This window comes from Anser brachyrhynchus (assembly GCF_964034855.1).
Source record: "Anser brachyrhynchus genome assembly, chromosome: 1".
NCBI classification, from domain to species: domain Eukaryota; kingdom Metazoa; phylum Chordata; class Aves; order Anseriformes; family Anatidae; genus Anser; species Anser brachyrhynchus.
The window spans coordinates 132,692,788-132,709,664 of NC_137694.1; the positions used below are offsets into that span (position 1 = coordinate 132,692,788).

The window sequence follows — 16,877 nt, forward strand, 5'->3', positions numbered from 1 at the left end:
TAGATTTTTTCCATGGGAGATCAGCCATGCACATGTTTTAATGCTCTTTTAAGTTACTGGGAGAAAATTAAGACAGCACGAAGTTAATGAAGGTAACAACCCTTGATATTTGGTTCATTTCATAAGTGATTTATGAGTTATATCTTTCATAATGTTTTCACTGAGTTTGCTTTGCCTAAAGTGGACTAAGTTTTTATGTTTTCAGCACAAAGTCAAAAGTTGCAATCAACCAAATAACATCGATATATTTCAGTATTAATAACAGAAAAAAATAAAGTATTCCCCTGTTCCAAATTTTATCTTCTAGATGTTTGAAATTCTAATATTGGTACCTGCTGAAATTATATTGAGAATATAAATCATGGGTGCACACTGCATAACAAAGGTGTACATTTGTATCACGAGTTCCACAGTTGCTGTAAAATGACTGGATGTTTGCCATTAAGGTAAACTATCCAGAAGACCTAGTAAAGGATAAGTGATGAAAGCCAGGTGAAATTAGAGGCACTTAAGATACCATGAAGCAGTTATTCATTTCCAGTCAAAGGCTGTTGTTTGTTTCCAGTCCTATTGTTTTGCTGCTGGGATGTAACTTTCTACTGTGAAACAAAATCACTGGTCACAACTGAGAAAAGTATAGAAAAGATGAGAATAATAAAACTGCTGCCTCTTCGAAACTTCTTTTAGTCCTCATATATTCATGCCTGTTTTCTGGAGGTGGTAAAGTATGTATATTCTTGTCAATTAAACTACTGACTGAGTTAAAAGTGTGGGTTTTTTCAAAAATCATCATTGCCTTAAGGGATAATGACTGAATGTCTGAAAAGCAAAGAACGAACACCGTGAGATCTAGAGGGAATAAAAGGGGCTGCCTTATGTGTCTGAGTTCACAGCTTTTGTCTATCTCCAGACAAACCCTGAGGTAGGAATGAAACATTTTGCTGAGCACTGATAATGAAGCCTCAGGTTCATTGGTGAGCATGTTGCTAGTTGCTGAGGGGTGAGAAAAGGAAGGACTGTTCATGGGGGACCAGCCTCCTCACCTGTGAGATGTGGGGATGTCAATGGAGAGCAGGGAGCCATTATTCCCACAGAAGGAACATCCCTTCCCTTCTGTTTGTTAAAAAAGCTGTCCATGTCTTCTCTTTTCCTTACCAAGGCTAGCAAAGCCAGGCAGTAAAAGCCCAGGGTGGATACCAATCTCCACAGTTTTACTGAGCTCCACCCATGGAGCCATTCACCCCTTGTTAGTCCAGATGAGTATTTAAAACATATCTCGCAAAACGAAGAACGCAATAACAGTTTCTTGTTATAAGGGTCTCCGCTCCATCTATTTTAGGCTGGTTCAGTGATCTAACTTCTGTACAATTCAAAAGACCAAAATTAGCAAACAAATTCCCTTTATAGTCAAAAGAGATGTCTACGGTAGCTAGCTGAACACCCCCCTGCTTGTTAAGATAATACTAAAGCATAGTTTAACATTGGGAACTTTTGTCAGGTTGGTTAAATACGCAGTAATTCTTAAAATATTCACAAGAATGGTATATGCAAATTAACCGTTTTCATCTCCTGTGTATATCATTTGCCTTAAGCTGCACAGTATAAACACTGATAGATCAGATACTGCAAAATTATGCTGGAGATATTTCTTCATTTATCAAACACTGTAATGTTTGTATGTTCATAAAGGATCGAATATGTTTGTCTGCCTCACTGGAAATACTGTTTTGCACATGAGGAAGAAACATCTGCCTGTGATATGTCGTTCTATGTAAGCAATAAACTGTGCACATATTGTGCTGAATTTGTAATCATTACCACCAAAGAGGCAGAATTGTGGCTGAAGGTACAACAACAGTGGCTGAAGGCAGTGGACAGTCCATTGCCAGAGCAAAAATCTACATTCTGCATCTGTGGAAGAAGTGATCTATAAGGGCTCTCTAATATGAAAACCTTTCCCAGGTAGAGGCTCAGACTTCATTAAATCTGTTGAAATAAGTCAGTGTATATGGCTGAAATTCAGCGTGGTGTTATAAATAATTCACATTTGCAAAGAACAAAGCACAGGCCTTGATCAGATAATAAATTGATTTATTCGTACAGAGAAGAACTGGGTGCTTAATCCTGCCAAATCCTTGTTCATCAATGTGGTGATCGCTCATGTGATTAGTCCCTCTAGTTACTGCCCGCTTTACTCAGCCTGCAGCATGTCTGTTCCTGAAACAGCCCACCACAGAGGAATGGTAAAGGGTGTAAACTGCTTGGGTGAATTTCTCATAACCGTGAGCTTTTATTAGTGTTTTGTCTCTAGTGGCCCATTTTCTTTTAACACTGATAACATTTTAGAATGATCCCATGCCTGAAGACATGTGATTAAGACAGCCATAATACAGCTGTAATGTAAGCTGTATTACTTCTGTATAAAAATCAATAAAAGGGAATTTTAAAACAGGTGTTAAGTACTCAATGCTAGTCCAGTTTTCTATCTGTCTTTAAAAGCTAGGTGCGTCTTCGGATACAAGCCTATTTGAAGGGTGATGTGCGAGATGCTTCATCCCAGAAGAATCCATGCTGTAGGCAGTGCCCCCCTTGCTGTCCCTGTCCCAGCAGGAAATAACAAAGAAGACCATCGACTCTAGGTCCCTGGCCAGAGCTGGGCACGAATGGATGGCCCTTTCCCCCTGCCCTCCTTTGTGGGGCTGTAGAGAAGAAAGACACCAAAGACAAGACCCTATCTGGAGCTTGCTGCTTGCTGCTTCCCTTTCCTAGTTGAAGCTGTTGTGGCCCTTTCGTCTCCTTCAGCTCTGTTTTGTTGCCTGGACTGAGGTGGGCTCCCATGAAGTCCTGCAGAAATACCAGTTGTCTTAGCCACCGAACCAGGCAGTGGTCAAGGTCAATGAAATAGAATGGGCCTATATGGAAATTCAATCTTTTTTAGTGGGTGTTATAAAAAAGGGGTCAAATCCTGACCATCAGAAAAGTTGTCTCCTCTCCCTGCTGACTCTAATGAGAAGGAACAACTCTTCCCTGGCCTCCACATTGAGCTTTCATACATGTTTGCTTTAGCATACGTGCCAGTCCTGCTGCATACAGTCTGCTAGCTTATGGCACTACTGACAAGGAAGACATACAGCACCTCTATGTCTCTGCTACACAAGATAAGCATACAGTACTGATAGAAAATATAATTGATTTCACTGGCACGGCCTGACTGGCTGTTCACAGGCAAGATACTAAAATAATTTAAAGAAATCAATAATCTGCTATTAGATGGCAACTATTAATATGTGATATTGCTCTTTCAAAACCCCTGGTGAACAATTTGTAATGGCTTCCTTTCTTTCTCTATAACTTCAGCCTCCTCCTTTCTTTCTCCTTCCATATATATCCTTCATATATACTTGTCTGAGCACTCCTGGAGGATGACACGTAGGAAAAAAGATATACTGAGACATAATTACACTGGTATATCTAACAGAAAAGGCCTAGATGTTTCAAATGTCAGTAGATCTGAAGATGTGTGGGCAGGATTTACAACACTAGTATGTTGCCACTGGTAACTGACTGCATTTTTAACCTCCCCGCTGCTGGCTAGCAGCATGAAAGAAGGTAAGTCTATGGACTTATCACGAGAAATAAACAAGCTCATTTAAAATAAAATAAAATAAAATAAAATGTTGCTGTGAAGCGGGTATAAACAAGGAGAAGGACTGCATAAAGGTAAGATAAGAGCTCTTTCTTCCTGATGGTCAGCCCTCACAGCTCCTGATCCTTCCAGTTTGCTGGCATGCTGCTGCTTCCTCTGCTAGGTCAGCTCTTAGGAACCAGTTTTGTCCATTCAAGAGAGAGGGGAAAGGAAAGAGTGAAGCTTTACACAGAGTATTTTACAGGCACAGACATCCCAGGCAGAAGATACATGATGGAGTCCCCTGTCAAAAACTTGGCAGCAGACTCTTGTTGAGAGCAAGAGATTTGAAGACACCAAGCAGTCTGGCAGACGATTAGACTGGATAAAAGTGTCAGAAATATAATCTGAAGCAGGGAGTAGATGCTGGCAGGGGTGATACACGCACAGCTTGCGTATGAGTGAGGGCTACAGAGAAGACCAAGCATCCTGGGCATGTAACAGTGGCATGTAACCAGGGCACCCCTCCAGAGGGAGGGGAAGAAATTTAGAGAAGGAGCCAGGATTCGGGTTTGAAGGGGAAAGAAAATGTGAAAAGACATGGTGAGGGGATACTCCCATTCCTTCTGAGAAGTGCTTGTGGTGACAGAGTCTTATCTGAGAGATCCTGTAGAAGCTAATATCATAAACCAGGAGGGAGCTACAGGGGACAAAAACTACATTACTACTCTAAATAAGGCACTCAGATAAAAAATGGCCTGACTTGCACATGCCCTAAACACCTAGAAAAATCACTGAAAAGAAGGCAAGCACAGGCACTCAGCTCCTTGACAGGTCATAGGGCCTTTTAGCTTCTGCAAGGGGGGAATATTTCCTGGGACACTGTGAGCATCCAATTGCTCAGTTTGTGTTATTCCTAAATATGCAATTAGGATTCATTCAGGCTACCAAGGTGAATTCTGCAGGAAATCATTCCTGATCTCAGAACAATATCTGCTGTTTTTTGTTGACCTGAGAGACAAAACTGTGGACAGATAGCCACATTGTGGCCTTTACCAAAAAAATAAATAAATAAATAAATAAATTTGTCCCGATCAGCTCACAAAGTCCAGCTGAAAAGGTCAGAGAAGAGTCCATTCTCATGCTAAAATACATGTGATTAAACAACTCTGTTCCTTTTAGAGACCTTTCACAGAATGCCAGATTGTTCTGGTTTTAACCTTTAAAATGCACCAAGGACTTTGAGAGCTACTTTGGCATTTCTCAGTGTAACCCACACCTCCCACATATAGCAGAGATGACTTTAACAAACAGAGTACCAGGGAAGCATCTGTACATGGGTATGTACGGTCCATGAACCTGAGTAAAAGGCTGCGTCTCTCAGAGAAAGGTGATGATACTGAGAGAAGATCATGAGAAGTAATGTCATCCATGATAGCTTTACTCATTCTCAGAGCTTCCCCTTTCCCCCTTCATTTAATTCTGGCAAGCCAACTACCAAGAGCAAAGCAGGCAGCAGACCCCCATGTATCTCACAGAGTGGTAAGTAAAGATGCTTAAAAATAAAAAATAAAAAAAATGAAAGAAATGTTAAGCTCTTCCTGGGAGTGCTGTTCTCTGCATCATACAAGCATGCATCAGCTGCATGTAGTCATGAGCTCTGCAAATGAGACTGTTTGGGATCCATCTATAGTTCCCTAACATGTCAGAGCAGTGGGGTATATTACAGTCTGCTATGAGACTTCTTATTCCTAATTAACACTGAAACAATATAATGGGACTAAAATCATTGATGCCTTCATCAGCTAACTTCATTTTGTTTTGCTTTGTTTGTTAATGCTATAGAGTAGGTATGCTTGTGTTATGTTCATCATGCATTTCTCATGGAATTCATTTAATAGGCCTTCAGTGATCATTTTTCATATGACCTTCTAGACTTTGATCTAATCTAAGCATCATATTTTGTAGACCTAGGCATTAGGCTCCCTATCAAGAAAGGCTTCATACACAGTGTAGTAACCGTAATCTAGTAATTACATTCTGTAAGTCATTAATTTTTATACGAGCTGGTTTTCTACCTTCCAAGGGCTCAAAGCAGCCCTAAATCCAGCACTGAGCCTGGATTGGTAAAGTTATGGCTGGTCTTTATTCCTACGTAGTACTGGTAAGGCTTAACCATTTTACATTTTACAAGTTGGCTCAAAATTTATAGCCAGGAGCTTCACTGTCTAATATCTCCCTCTAAAAATAAAACAAAACAGAACAGAACAAAACAAAACAAAATATGTTGCTACTGCACATAATATGTAATATATTTGTCTAGGAGGTTCCTTGAAATCTATTTTTCAAAAGACGATCCAAGACTGAGCACCCACAGTCACCCACTGACCTCTAGGCTAGTCAGCAAAAGCACGGGATGGCTTGACATCTGGGCATCCTCAAAGAGCACACAGAGGCAAAGGACACACAGAGGGACAGAGCTCTGGAGCTTGCCTGACAGGCATACAGGAGTCCATGGCACCCAAAACCAACAGTTCACAGCCAGCACCAGCCTTGAGATGGGCTGGAGTTGGCTGGTTTTGAACAACAGCTTGCAGACCATCTTGCCATGAAATGAGGTGACAGGAAAGCTGAACAGCAATATTAAAACAATAGAAGGCTCAGCTGCCCTGGGCAGTGTCCTGGGAATGCCCCTCAGGAGCCTGCACAGTGATATTGCTACCAGTGCAATATTGCTATCAGGATCAGACACCTGGAGAAAAGGGAAGGCTGGAGGTGGCAGGTTCAAGGCAGAACATAGCCCTGGGAGCAAGGTGTAGCCTTTGCTGCAAAGTGCTGCAGCCTCAGCACTGCTTCATGTATGACCCAGCTGTACTCACTATGGGCAGCTCCCATTCAGGCTTTTGATTTCACTAGATCTGTGCTCATGAGTCAGCTCCGTTAGCACAGGTACAGGTTCTTCACTATTCATGTCTTCATATCCCTGGTTTTATGACAGGCACCAAGGTGCTACCAAAATACCCTGAAAAAAATAATAGTGAAAAAGTCCAAAAAGGTATTCTTGTCTCCAACTTTGCCGGACACCATGGCCTAAACTAATATCTTCTATTTACTATCTGAGTTTCACATGGCCACATCCTTTCTACATGATGAATCACACACGGGACATCCTGGTAAAGACTTAGAAAAGGTTTCTTTCTACTTTTCCACCTGGTTTACGCCTTTGCTTTGATATTTCTAGCTCTATAGTCTGAGGGAGAACCATTAAAGCCTCTAAAGCTGACCTAAAATTATTTTTCATCCATAGTGTTATCCAGTACCGTAGTGTTATCCAATCCAATTAGGACTCTTCAGATTGGTAAGCAAGTACTATGAGCCGTTTGCCAAAAGGTTGCTATTTCCATCCTTAAGGATGAATATTCTGCCCTGTCAGACCTCATCGCATATATAATACTGACTGCTATTCCCACTGCACAGGGGGTCAGTCTCATTTCTGAAAGGCAATGCCAAGTTTGGGGAATGGAGAGAGAATATCCCTCTGTTGGCTCAATTTTCTTACAGAAGCCAGATGATATAGTGCAGGTGAGGTGAACCAAGATGCATGAAAAAGTAATCCAGCAAGCGATTCTTCAGTCTATTATATGGCTCCAAAATTGTCTACATCATCTTGCATCAAGATCTAGCTGTGCAGAGGTCCTTAAAAGCAATTACAAAGCTGCAAGTGATGGTTTGAAGAAATATTTCTCCATTTCAAAATATCTTATAGTATAACCCTAAGTAAAATATGCCATATTATCTATGATTATATGTCATATGGAAATGAAGCACCATTATAGGAAGTCAAACATAAACTAATACTTATGAAAATTTATAAAAGACCTTAGGTAAGATTTGAACCATCTGGGAGCCTAGATTTCATCCTTTCGGTCTAGAGATAAGTAGATTTCAGCTAGCGCATCTCTCATTGTAGAGAACTGAATGTTGTTGCTGTAGCTTCAAACCACAAGAAGATATTAGGGATAACTAAATTATCTATGACAAATATTATGGAACATGTAAATGCATTCCTCTTCTTATTTTTTTTCCCCAGCACATCTCTGGCCAATTTGTAAGTGTACTCAATATTCACACGTATTATGCAAACAAAGGGCACTGCAAATGTCTGTTCATGAAATATGCTATGTCTACAAAGTCACAAGAGATTGTTTTCAGGCCCAAATTTCAAGCCTTGGACCCCATGCCAAAGATAAAATGATTACAATGACAATACCAGGAAAAGTTCCTTTGTCACCAAGAAGCCTTTGGTCAATGAAGTGATGATTATTTTTTTTTTCAAAATAATATTTTGATCGAAAATGTTGTGAACATTTGAGGACTATTCAAATGTTGGAAACATGTTTTAAGTTAGAACAAATATGTCAATTCATTTGCAAAATACTGGTGAATGAAAAGTTGATGTTAGGTAAAGAATAAATCCAGAGCCATCAGAAAATCTGAGGCCATAGGACAACAAACAAACAAAAAAAATAATTTTCTACAGCTTTAGCCTACCATTCTTTGCACAAAATGGCCTGAAACTAATGCTATAGATTTTACTCTGTCCTGCCATCAGCATCCTCTTATTGTGAGGGAGCAGTGGTTGGAGGCTCTCCCAGTTGCCAATTCTCCTTACATTGCATGAATCTCATCATGCCTGACAGTTTTCATAAAGCCAGGCTCCAGGCGACTGAAGAATCTCCTGAGAACCTCAGCTTTTGATCACAGGGAAAAAAGGAATATTTTAGTCCTCGTGATTGCAGAAACAAGATAAAAAATGTATCTTCAATGTTCTCCCAGTATGCTGAAAGCTCATTAACCCAAAGGGAAAATAAGCATCTTTCAGAACCCACTATGTTTGAAATATATATATATATATATATTTTTTTTTTCTAAGCAGGAAGAAAATCAGAGAGGAGACTGACATAATTTTTAAAACCTAGTAAAACTGATACTGAAATTCAGGTCATTAACCTCAGCTGAAAACAGAGAGAAAAATGAGCCCTTTCTTGTCGTAAGTCACAGAATTTTGAAAGAGGTGCCACGGTAAAGAGCAGAGCTTTTTAAGATATCATATCACAGGGACAATAGCAAATTAATCTGTCAGACAGTGTACAAATAATAGAGAGATGTTGTCTGGAATTGCCTTTCTATAAATTAACAAAATAGCCCCCTTTTTTTTATTTACAATTCAGTTGCCTTGCCTGTTGAATTGAAAATGCACAAAGCTAGCACATCAGATGATCTCACGGCAGACGGCTCTTCCAAGCCTGTCATAGGTTGCTTTGCATAGTCATACTACTGCAGATGAACGAATAAGCAGCTGCTCCATTTTTTGTTTCTTCACACCCCTTTTAGTATCAGCCCCGTGGAATCGTTGAACTGCATGCCGTATTATGTGCTCAGAGTATTTTATATGCTGCTTGGATTAGAGCATACCTCCTTGTTAATGAAAGTATTTCCTTCAGCAGCTGTATGTGGCAGCCATGTATGATTACAATACACAGTAGGAACTGCTCATTTCTAAACTGTTTCTGGGGAAGTAAAGGGTTACTAGGGGAAGTGGTGTTTTATCACACATTCAGCATTGCACAAAAATAGACCAAAATGCTTGCCTTAAGGTCTCAACATTTTTTAAATTAATTTTAATACCACAACAACCTATTTTGGATACTGTTAGCATATGCTGCCTGTACAATATATACACAGTTGATGGTATCTTGGGAGGTGCAGGAAAGAGAGAGAAAATTGCTCCTTAGCCATGAAGGGAGGAAGAGCCACGCGGTGCAGCCTGGATGGAGCTGCCTGGCTGCTGGGGGCGGGGAGCACATCAGCCAGCAGGGTACAGCCTGCCTCTCGCAGGGCTGGGATAACAGCTTGGGAGATCAAAAACCGTATGTGCCTTTCTGGTTCTGATGACCCTTTTTCATGACCATTTTTTTTTTTTTCTTCTAGACAATTTGTTGCTGGTGAAAGTTTCTAGACTGACAGCCAGAGATTGGACACATCTATCAGCCACAGTGAAAAACCAGCGTAGACACAGCCCCAAGTATTACTATCAATCCATCCAAGCCCTTGTTCTTCATTTAATGAATTGCACTGGTGTAAAGTGGTTGTCATATGTGACCACTTCAATATTGCCAATGCAAGACATGGAGAGTATCTGCCATCATTTCCTCTGAATCTACTAAAAGCGCTGAACAAGGAGCAAAGCAGGGCATGATAAGCTCCAGCAATTCCTGAACTTGACGTGGAATGTTTACCTTCCTGGTAATTTTGTATTTCAGTCCTTGACTCCATAAATAGAGCGGCTAATAGCAGCAGTAGCTTATTGCCCTGCCCCCTGAAAACAGATATGAGCCTCATCACCTCCTACCACACACGCAGCAGAAAGTGGTACCCCTCAGCCAGCTCTGTCCTCTGATCCAGTTGGACTTGCACAAGCCTTGTATCTTCTTCCTGGTTTACTGAGCTGTGCTGTCTGACAGCAACACACATTCATTGACTTACAAAGAGCTATGTATGTCTAATGCTCTGCTTCCTCCAGAGATGCATTGCTTTGGTTTCCTTCACATAAGTGAATCCACCGTAAGCAAGCGCTCACCTCTACTCACTTGCGCACGTACAGTTCAGACCGTAATGCTTCTGAATTTAGTCATGTTACATCCTGTGTTTCCTGATTAAGATCAGTGGCTGCAAGCTGATCTTTTAATTGTCTTTTCAGAAACTCAGCTTAGTTTGCTGTGCTTTTCCCACTGTATATGGGGATAAAATGAAATTTTAATACAACCACAAGAAAAGGTTCATTTCAGTCTTCAGCTCATTGGCTTAAGCTACTGCAAGGCCCTTCTGCAATCAGGACATCCAAAATCTTCCCATGGACTGCTTCAAAACATCTCAAGCAGGAATCCTAGCTTATCATCCATCAAACACTCAGTTCTGCAAGTTTTCCATTGCTGGGGGGCCAGGGGCTGTGCCGCAAGCACACAGCACCCCAGGGCTGCCTCCTCCTCCAGCTACATGGACATCCACCAAGCCTCCAAGCGGGGCAGCTCCACCACCCTCATTGATGTCCTCACTCAAGGACAAAGTTTGCTGCTAGTCAGATCCCCGAATCTACGTGACCTCCTCAAAGCAGCCCCAGCAAAACTCAGACTTGCCCAGAGGGACTGGTTTTGCTTTATAGGCACAGGCTGAAATGACTAGAGGCTCAACCCCTGAAGATACAACCAGGGCTCTGAAGAACCACACTCACCACCCTGCTATAGGCCTATCTGATAGCTTTTCCCATAACATTAAGTATTTTTCACTACAAAATCACAAGAAAAAAAAATAAATCATGACTACTAAAGTCAACTCCTACTGACCTTTCTGGTTGATTTTACCCAGTTATTTGAGCATGAAAAATGACCAAAAAGTGTCCCAGGCCTGAATGAACTGCCATAGTAGCGCACAGTGTTGCTATTTGCATGTAGGATTTATCATAATCCTAATTTTGCAAATTACTGTGAAGCTTTTGCCCCCAAATGGTTAGTTTTGAATTAGAAGGGAAACTGTAGCTTTATATTCCTTGATACCAATTCTTAAGATCAAATAGCCTTTAAGAGATCATAAATGTGCTCCAAACATGACCAACGCTTTAGTAAAATGATTTTAATATGCATGGAGCACCATCCACTAAAATTACTTTAGAATATTAAAAAGCTGATGTTCAATCATGGAATGAAAATTCAAGTTACTTCTTCCTTTAAATACTGTATCAGCAGAACCAGCCTTAATTATTAATTAAACAAACTATGGATTTATACAACCAGCGTTGAATCTGTTCAGCAAAACAGAAAGCTTCTTACTAAGAGAGCTATGCTATGGGTGGGGCAAAGCAAGAAAAATAGCCAAATTTTTGCCTTTATCAATCTCTACATTAATTATTAAAGAAGAAATATTTAAAGTGATATACTCACATGACAACAAATTTTAAGACACGCAATTTTTTAACAAATTTTCTAAACGCTAGCTTCAAGGCACGCAAATTTATCTACTGGTGAGAGCGTATATCAAAAAAATTGAGAATGGTGATTGAGGTTTGAATCCTCTCCAAAGGCTTTCTAGCATCCCGTGTCTCAGTACCGGCTTTTAAGCTTCATATCCTTTGGTACGGTTCTCCAAACAGAGGACATAAATACCATCCAGGTTTTAAAACATTTTATTTGCATATTAAAAAAATTGTGCATTCCAATAATTAAAATCATTTGAACAAAAAAAAAAAATGGCACTCGATTAACTGCATTTTACAGCTCGCAGGACCTTGGTACAGCTTTGCATTTATTCGTGTGTTACTCTAGTTTACTGTAGTCCCACCCAAGTTCTTCTTTCATCAACATGCAAGCTCTTTCATGCCACCAGGACCAAAGCCAGACAGGCAGAGGGAAAGGCAGCGCCTTCATTCAGTGTCAGTAGTTCTCTCTATTCTTTTGATGTGAAAGGGGCAGTACAGTCATTTTAAACTTTATCCAACCTCTTTGCATCTTACAAAGTTAAACAGCTAAAAGAAGTAAAATAAGAAGGCAATGCTTGTGGAATGTACAGTGCATAATTTGGAAGGGCAGATTTCATTACGATTCACCCGCTTGCTTCTCCTGTTCAATTGCTAAAAAGGGGGAAAAGAAAAAACAGAAAAGGAGCAATAAAGATCGTGAACCTGAAAAACGCACCCGCCGGACAGTTTCTATGGCTCGTGAAGGGGGATTTATCAAAATGGAAACCCAGATGGATCCTCACGAAGCGCTACCCGGTGCCGAGGGGGGGGTTCGGGCTGGGCAGAGCCGCGCATCCCCCCCCGCCCCGCCCGGCCCCGCGCCCGCCGCCCCTCTTTGTCTCCTCCCCGCCTCGCCCCCCCCCCCTTCCCAACCCCCCCCGCTCCCCGCCCCCCCTCCACTCACTTTCTTTTGAAGGCAGGGGGTTTTTCTCTTGCGTCTCTGTCTTCTTCAATTTGGACTTGTCAAATTTCTCGATCTCGGCCATGTCTGGTTTGTCGGACATGTTGGCAGGTGACTCTGCGCGCACAAGGGAAGAGCCCGTTACCCCCGGACGGGGCTCCCGGACCCACCCGGACCCCCCCAGGGCCCCCCCGACCCTAGCGGGGCCGCGCCCCGAAGGCGGCCAGCGGCATCCACCGGGGGGGCGCCGCCGCTGGAACCGAAAGCTCAACGCACGCCGAAATTCAGGCGCTTAATCCCCGGCGTGCAATAAATAAAAATAAATAGTAGTAAGAAAAAAAAAATCAGTCCAGCATCCAAGCTGCTTGCAGCTCGCCGCCAGCCCCGGCCGGTGGCAGCTCCCAGGATCTGCAGGCTGTGGAGCACAATAGAAGGGCAGCGCCCGGCGCCCGCCGGGTTTTTAACTCGATAAGGAAATAAAAAATGAAAAATAATAATAATTTAAAACTAAAGCCGCCGGGCTGCAACTAAGGCGGCTGGCGGGTCGCACGCCACCGCCCTGCAGCGGCTCGCCTGCGAGACAATAGCCGCCTCCAGACAATAGCCCCCCCCCCGGACAATAGCCCCCGCGCCCTGCCCTGCCCTGCCCGCGGTCCCCCCCCGGGGGGGGGGCACCGTCCAGGGCCCCTGGGTGGCCTCGCCGGGGCCGGGGGGGCGGCGGGACCCACCGGTGTCGCCGCGCGGTGATGCTCAGCCCCGCCGCTCGCTGCCGCCGCCGCTCCGCACGCCAGTATAAAGGGCGCTCGCTGGCGGGGCGGTTTTATCCCCGCGCCTATGCAAATCGCGGTGATGTCATCCGCTAACCATTTTGCCGCTTTCCGCCTTTTTCTCTCTCTCTCTCTTTTTTTTTTTTTCCTTCTCCCCCCCCCCCCCCCCGCCTTTGCTTCCTTCCCCTCCCTGCCCCAGCGCCCAGCCCTCCCTCCCCCAGCACACACACACACACACACACACACACATACACACACACACACACACACACACATATACACACACTCTGACACACACACACACGCACACACACATACAGACAGACAGACAGACAGACACACGTCCCCCACGACCGCCTCGGCCCCCGGGGGGGCACCCCGGAGGGGGGTGGCAGCCGCTGCCCACAGCTCCCCGGCCCCCGCCATGCCCCGATGCTGGAACCGGGACCGGGACCGGGGCTGGGGCAGGGACCGGGAACGGGGCAGGGACCGGGAATGGGGCAGGGCCGGGGCCGGGGCCGGGGCCGGGTGGGAGCTTTGGGGAGCTTTTCCCTCAGCCCCCGGCGTGCCCCTCTCCCGCGGGTTGGGCAATATCTGCCGGCTGCTCGTGTTACTCGGATTTCCTCATTTCGGAGGCAAACGCGAACCTCTCAGTCCTTTACGAGCTCCGGGAGCCTCCCCTCCCTCCCCCAACCTCCGGCTGCAGGGAGAGAAAAACCCCATCGCTGTCCTTGCAAGCCTGCTGCAAAGGAGAGCAAGCGAGCGCGGCCGTGCCGTGCCGAGCCGTGCCGGGCCAGCAGACAATAGCCGGGCCAGGTGCCGCCCCACCCGGCATCTCCTGCCGAGCCCCGTGGGTCGCAGCCGGGGCGCATGGTCCCGGCCAGCCCGGCCGTCCCCCCTCTCCGCAGCACCAAATGTCCCCAGCGTGCCGCAGGGGGACCCGAGGCGGCGAGCTGCGAGCCGCCAGCCGCCCTAAAAGCGGCGTAAGGCGGCTGGCTGGGGGCGCACGGGTGGCTGTGGTTTGCGCGTTTGCAGTGCTGGGTAATAAACTGAATTATCCGGGCGGGGGGTGCGTGGCAGGGTGGCAACAAGTTGGGGACATCCCCGCGTCTTTGTCTGGCAGCGGCTCGGCGGGGGGAGGTGCGAGGTGGGGAAGGCTCGTGGGAGCCCGTGGGAGTGAATTGCGGCTGCTTTGGGGACATCTGTGTGGCACCCGTGTGGCCCTTCGCTCCCTGCGCCCTGCCCTCCAGCACTGTGTCTGATGCGAGCGTGGCTGGTGGCGAAGCAGAAGCCATGGCTCACGGACCATATTAATGTATGCCAGGAGAGCTGTAAATGCATTGCAGTCAACTCCTCGGGGATGCTGCTGCTTCCTCTGCTTCACGGCTGTCCTCTCCCCCTTGGCCAGCCATTTTTCCTAACGTTTCCAGATGTACGGTCAGGGGGGTAAAATCCTGTCCCCATGGCAATTCCAGTAATACTTTACTGTAGCGAACGAAGATTTCCAGTCCACCCGGAGTCCTCTTACAGCCGAGCTCCTTCACTTTTGGTGGTGCAGCGTATAAAGTCTGTTTTATTCCCCCGGTCCATGAGCACCTCCAAAACTGGATGAACAGAGTCTATTGCTGAGAGAGAAGGTAACTCCTATGAGCTAGGAATGGTTCAAGACTGATGGCCAAAGGAACCGCTGAGGAAAGAAATAGCAAGGAACATATATAGCTTGAGAATATTTACAGGTTTTCATAATAACAGCATTAAAAACATGGCAGAGTGATCTTCTGTGTTGGAAATGGGCTAAATTTGCTAGCTAGCTTTTGAGCAAGTTCCTCAAAATAATTTTATGGCCTTTTGCTTTGACACTTTGAGCACTGAACCATGTGACTGGGAATTGTGAAATCAGTCTAATTATCGGCATCACCCATGATGTTACAGCTTCAGACTTTTCGCTTTTGCTGAAGATTTTTTGGCCTCTTAAGTGATGGCAAATCAATATAAACATTCTTTGGAGTTTTTCTCCTCTGTGGCTACTGCAATCACTCATGCACGTGTCTGAGCACATCGGTATTGCCCTGACCCGAGTGCGGTAAATGCTCTCCTGACGTTGCAGAATGGTGGGTGTCTATGGGACTGGGGTCTGATTTTCCAGAAGCAGCCTGTCCAGTGGTAGCACTACTCACTTTGGGACAGAGCCATAGATCTCTTAAATGAGTGTAATCCACACACTTAAATGGAGCGTTGCTGATTTGTGTGAACCAGGCCTCTTTGCTGAGTTTAGATTCAATTACAGTCCTGCGAGACAGAGACAAATAAAAGGTTTACGCTTCTGCTGCTTCTCCGCCTTCCTGTATTTCCCTTTCTGTGGATTATCACTGAGATAGGCACAGCATCTTGGAAATGCTGTGTGTACCTTACTGCATGTATGAGGGCTGTATTGTTCCGCTGGAGCAAAATGAAGGCATTGCATTTTGCTGGCAGGACATAGGCTAATTTCTGCAAAAGTAAATACTCACTATAGCATTTTGCGTTAGTGCTGTAATTACAGAAATTGCATTATCTGTGTATATGTCCCTTTGTGCCTGTTTCTTTTTGTTGCTGTATGGAGAATGTGAGGGAGGTCCATGGTCATTCAAGACTGCCCCATCCCAAATGGCACCTGGGGATAACAAACTCCTTAGCACATTTCCTAGGCCACATTATGTAAAGGATACCTAGCTTAGGACTTCTTATTTTGGATATTGATGAGCTTCTACATTTGTTACTTTTTTTGTGTGTCACCAGTTTCTTATTGTGACTATTTAAAAAAATTACGGTCAACAAATATTTGGTGATGTACAGTACCCTTCTAGGCATGCGCACTCTTAGCCATCTGCATGTTAAAGGAGGGCACTTTTCAGCAGATTGGTGATCTCATTTGCAAGAAGGAATTTGGACTCTTGCTAACAGTTTTCAGCTGAAAACGTTGAGGGGCTGTACTATGTCAAGGCAGCAAGTTCCTTCTTGTGTTATAGGAAAGTCATAGAGTGGGAAACAGCACGTGGTAAACCATAGTTCTTACGTCTCATTTGTATGGCCGTGTTTGAAGCCTTGTAAAAAGATCAACACTCCTTTTCCAGGTAAGTATAAACTATTCCCATTTGTCAGACTGTGAGACTGAGATAATAAAAGACTTGCTTGAGGGCATGCAACAGAGGGGCTTAATCAGATATTAATTGATGTCAGTAAAAGTGTTTGTATCTAAAATTGACTTCGGCTTTTGCTTGAGCTCTGACTGAAGAATGTTTTGAAACATGATCAGGAGCACAAATCTAACCTTGTGCTAGTTCTTCCATGCAGGCTTTGCATTTGTTTAAAAAAAAAAAAAAAAAAGTAATTGAGGGGACACAAAATGGCTGTGTGATAAAGCACCCAAAATTAATTCCCGTATCAGCTTATTATTCATAATGGGATCCCCGGCACATCAGATAACTCTTAGCATAAAAATAAACTGTATGCAAATTTCTCTATCATATGGAA

The 16,877-nt window shown here is 44.2% G+C and overlaps 1 protein-coding gene and 1 long non-coding RNA gene across 2 annotated transcripts in view; one reads left to right on the forward strand and one right to left on the reverse strand.

The window, feature by feature from the left end:
* The window catches only part of LOC308199406, a 51,195-nt gene extending 38,887 nt beyond the window's left edge, over positions 1-12,308 (forward strand). The window contains exon 2 of the long non-coding RNA XR_013954619.1: positions 9,617-12,308. This is a non-coding gene — a long non-coding RNA (uncharacterized lncRNA). The remainder of the gene's footprint in view (positions 1-9,616) is intronic.
* On the reverse strand, positions 11,849-13,483 carry TMSB4X (thymosin beta 4 X-linked). The gene is made up of 3 exons (XM_080603518.1): positions 13,326-13,483; positions 12,601-12,714; positions 11,849-12,308 (listed from the first exon to the last, which is right to left on the reverse strand). The coding sequence occupies exons 2-3, from the start codon at positions 12,698-12,700 to the stop codon at positions 12,274-12,276; spliced, it is 135 nt and encodes a 44-aa protein (XP_080459644.1). The 5' UTR covers positions 12,701-12,714; positions 13,326-13,483; the 3' UTR covers positions 11,849-12,273.
* Between the last annotated feature and the right edge of the window lie 3,394 nt (positions 13,484-16,877).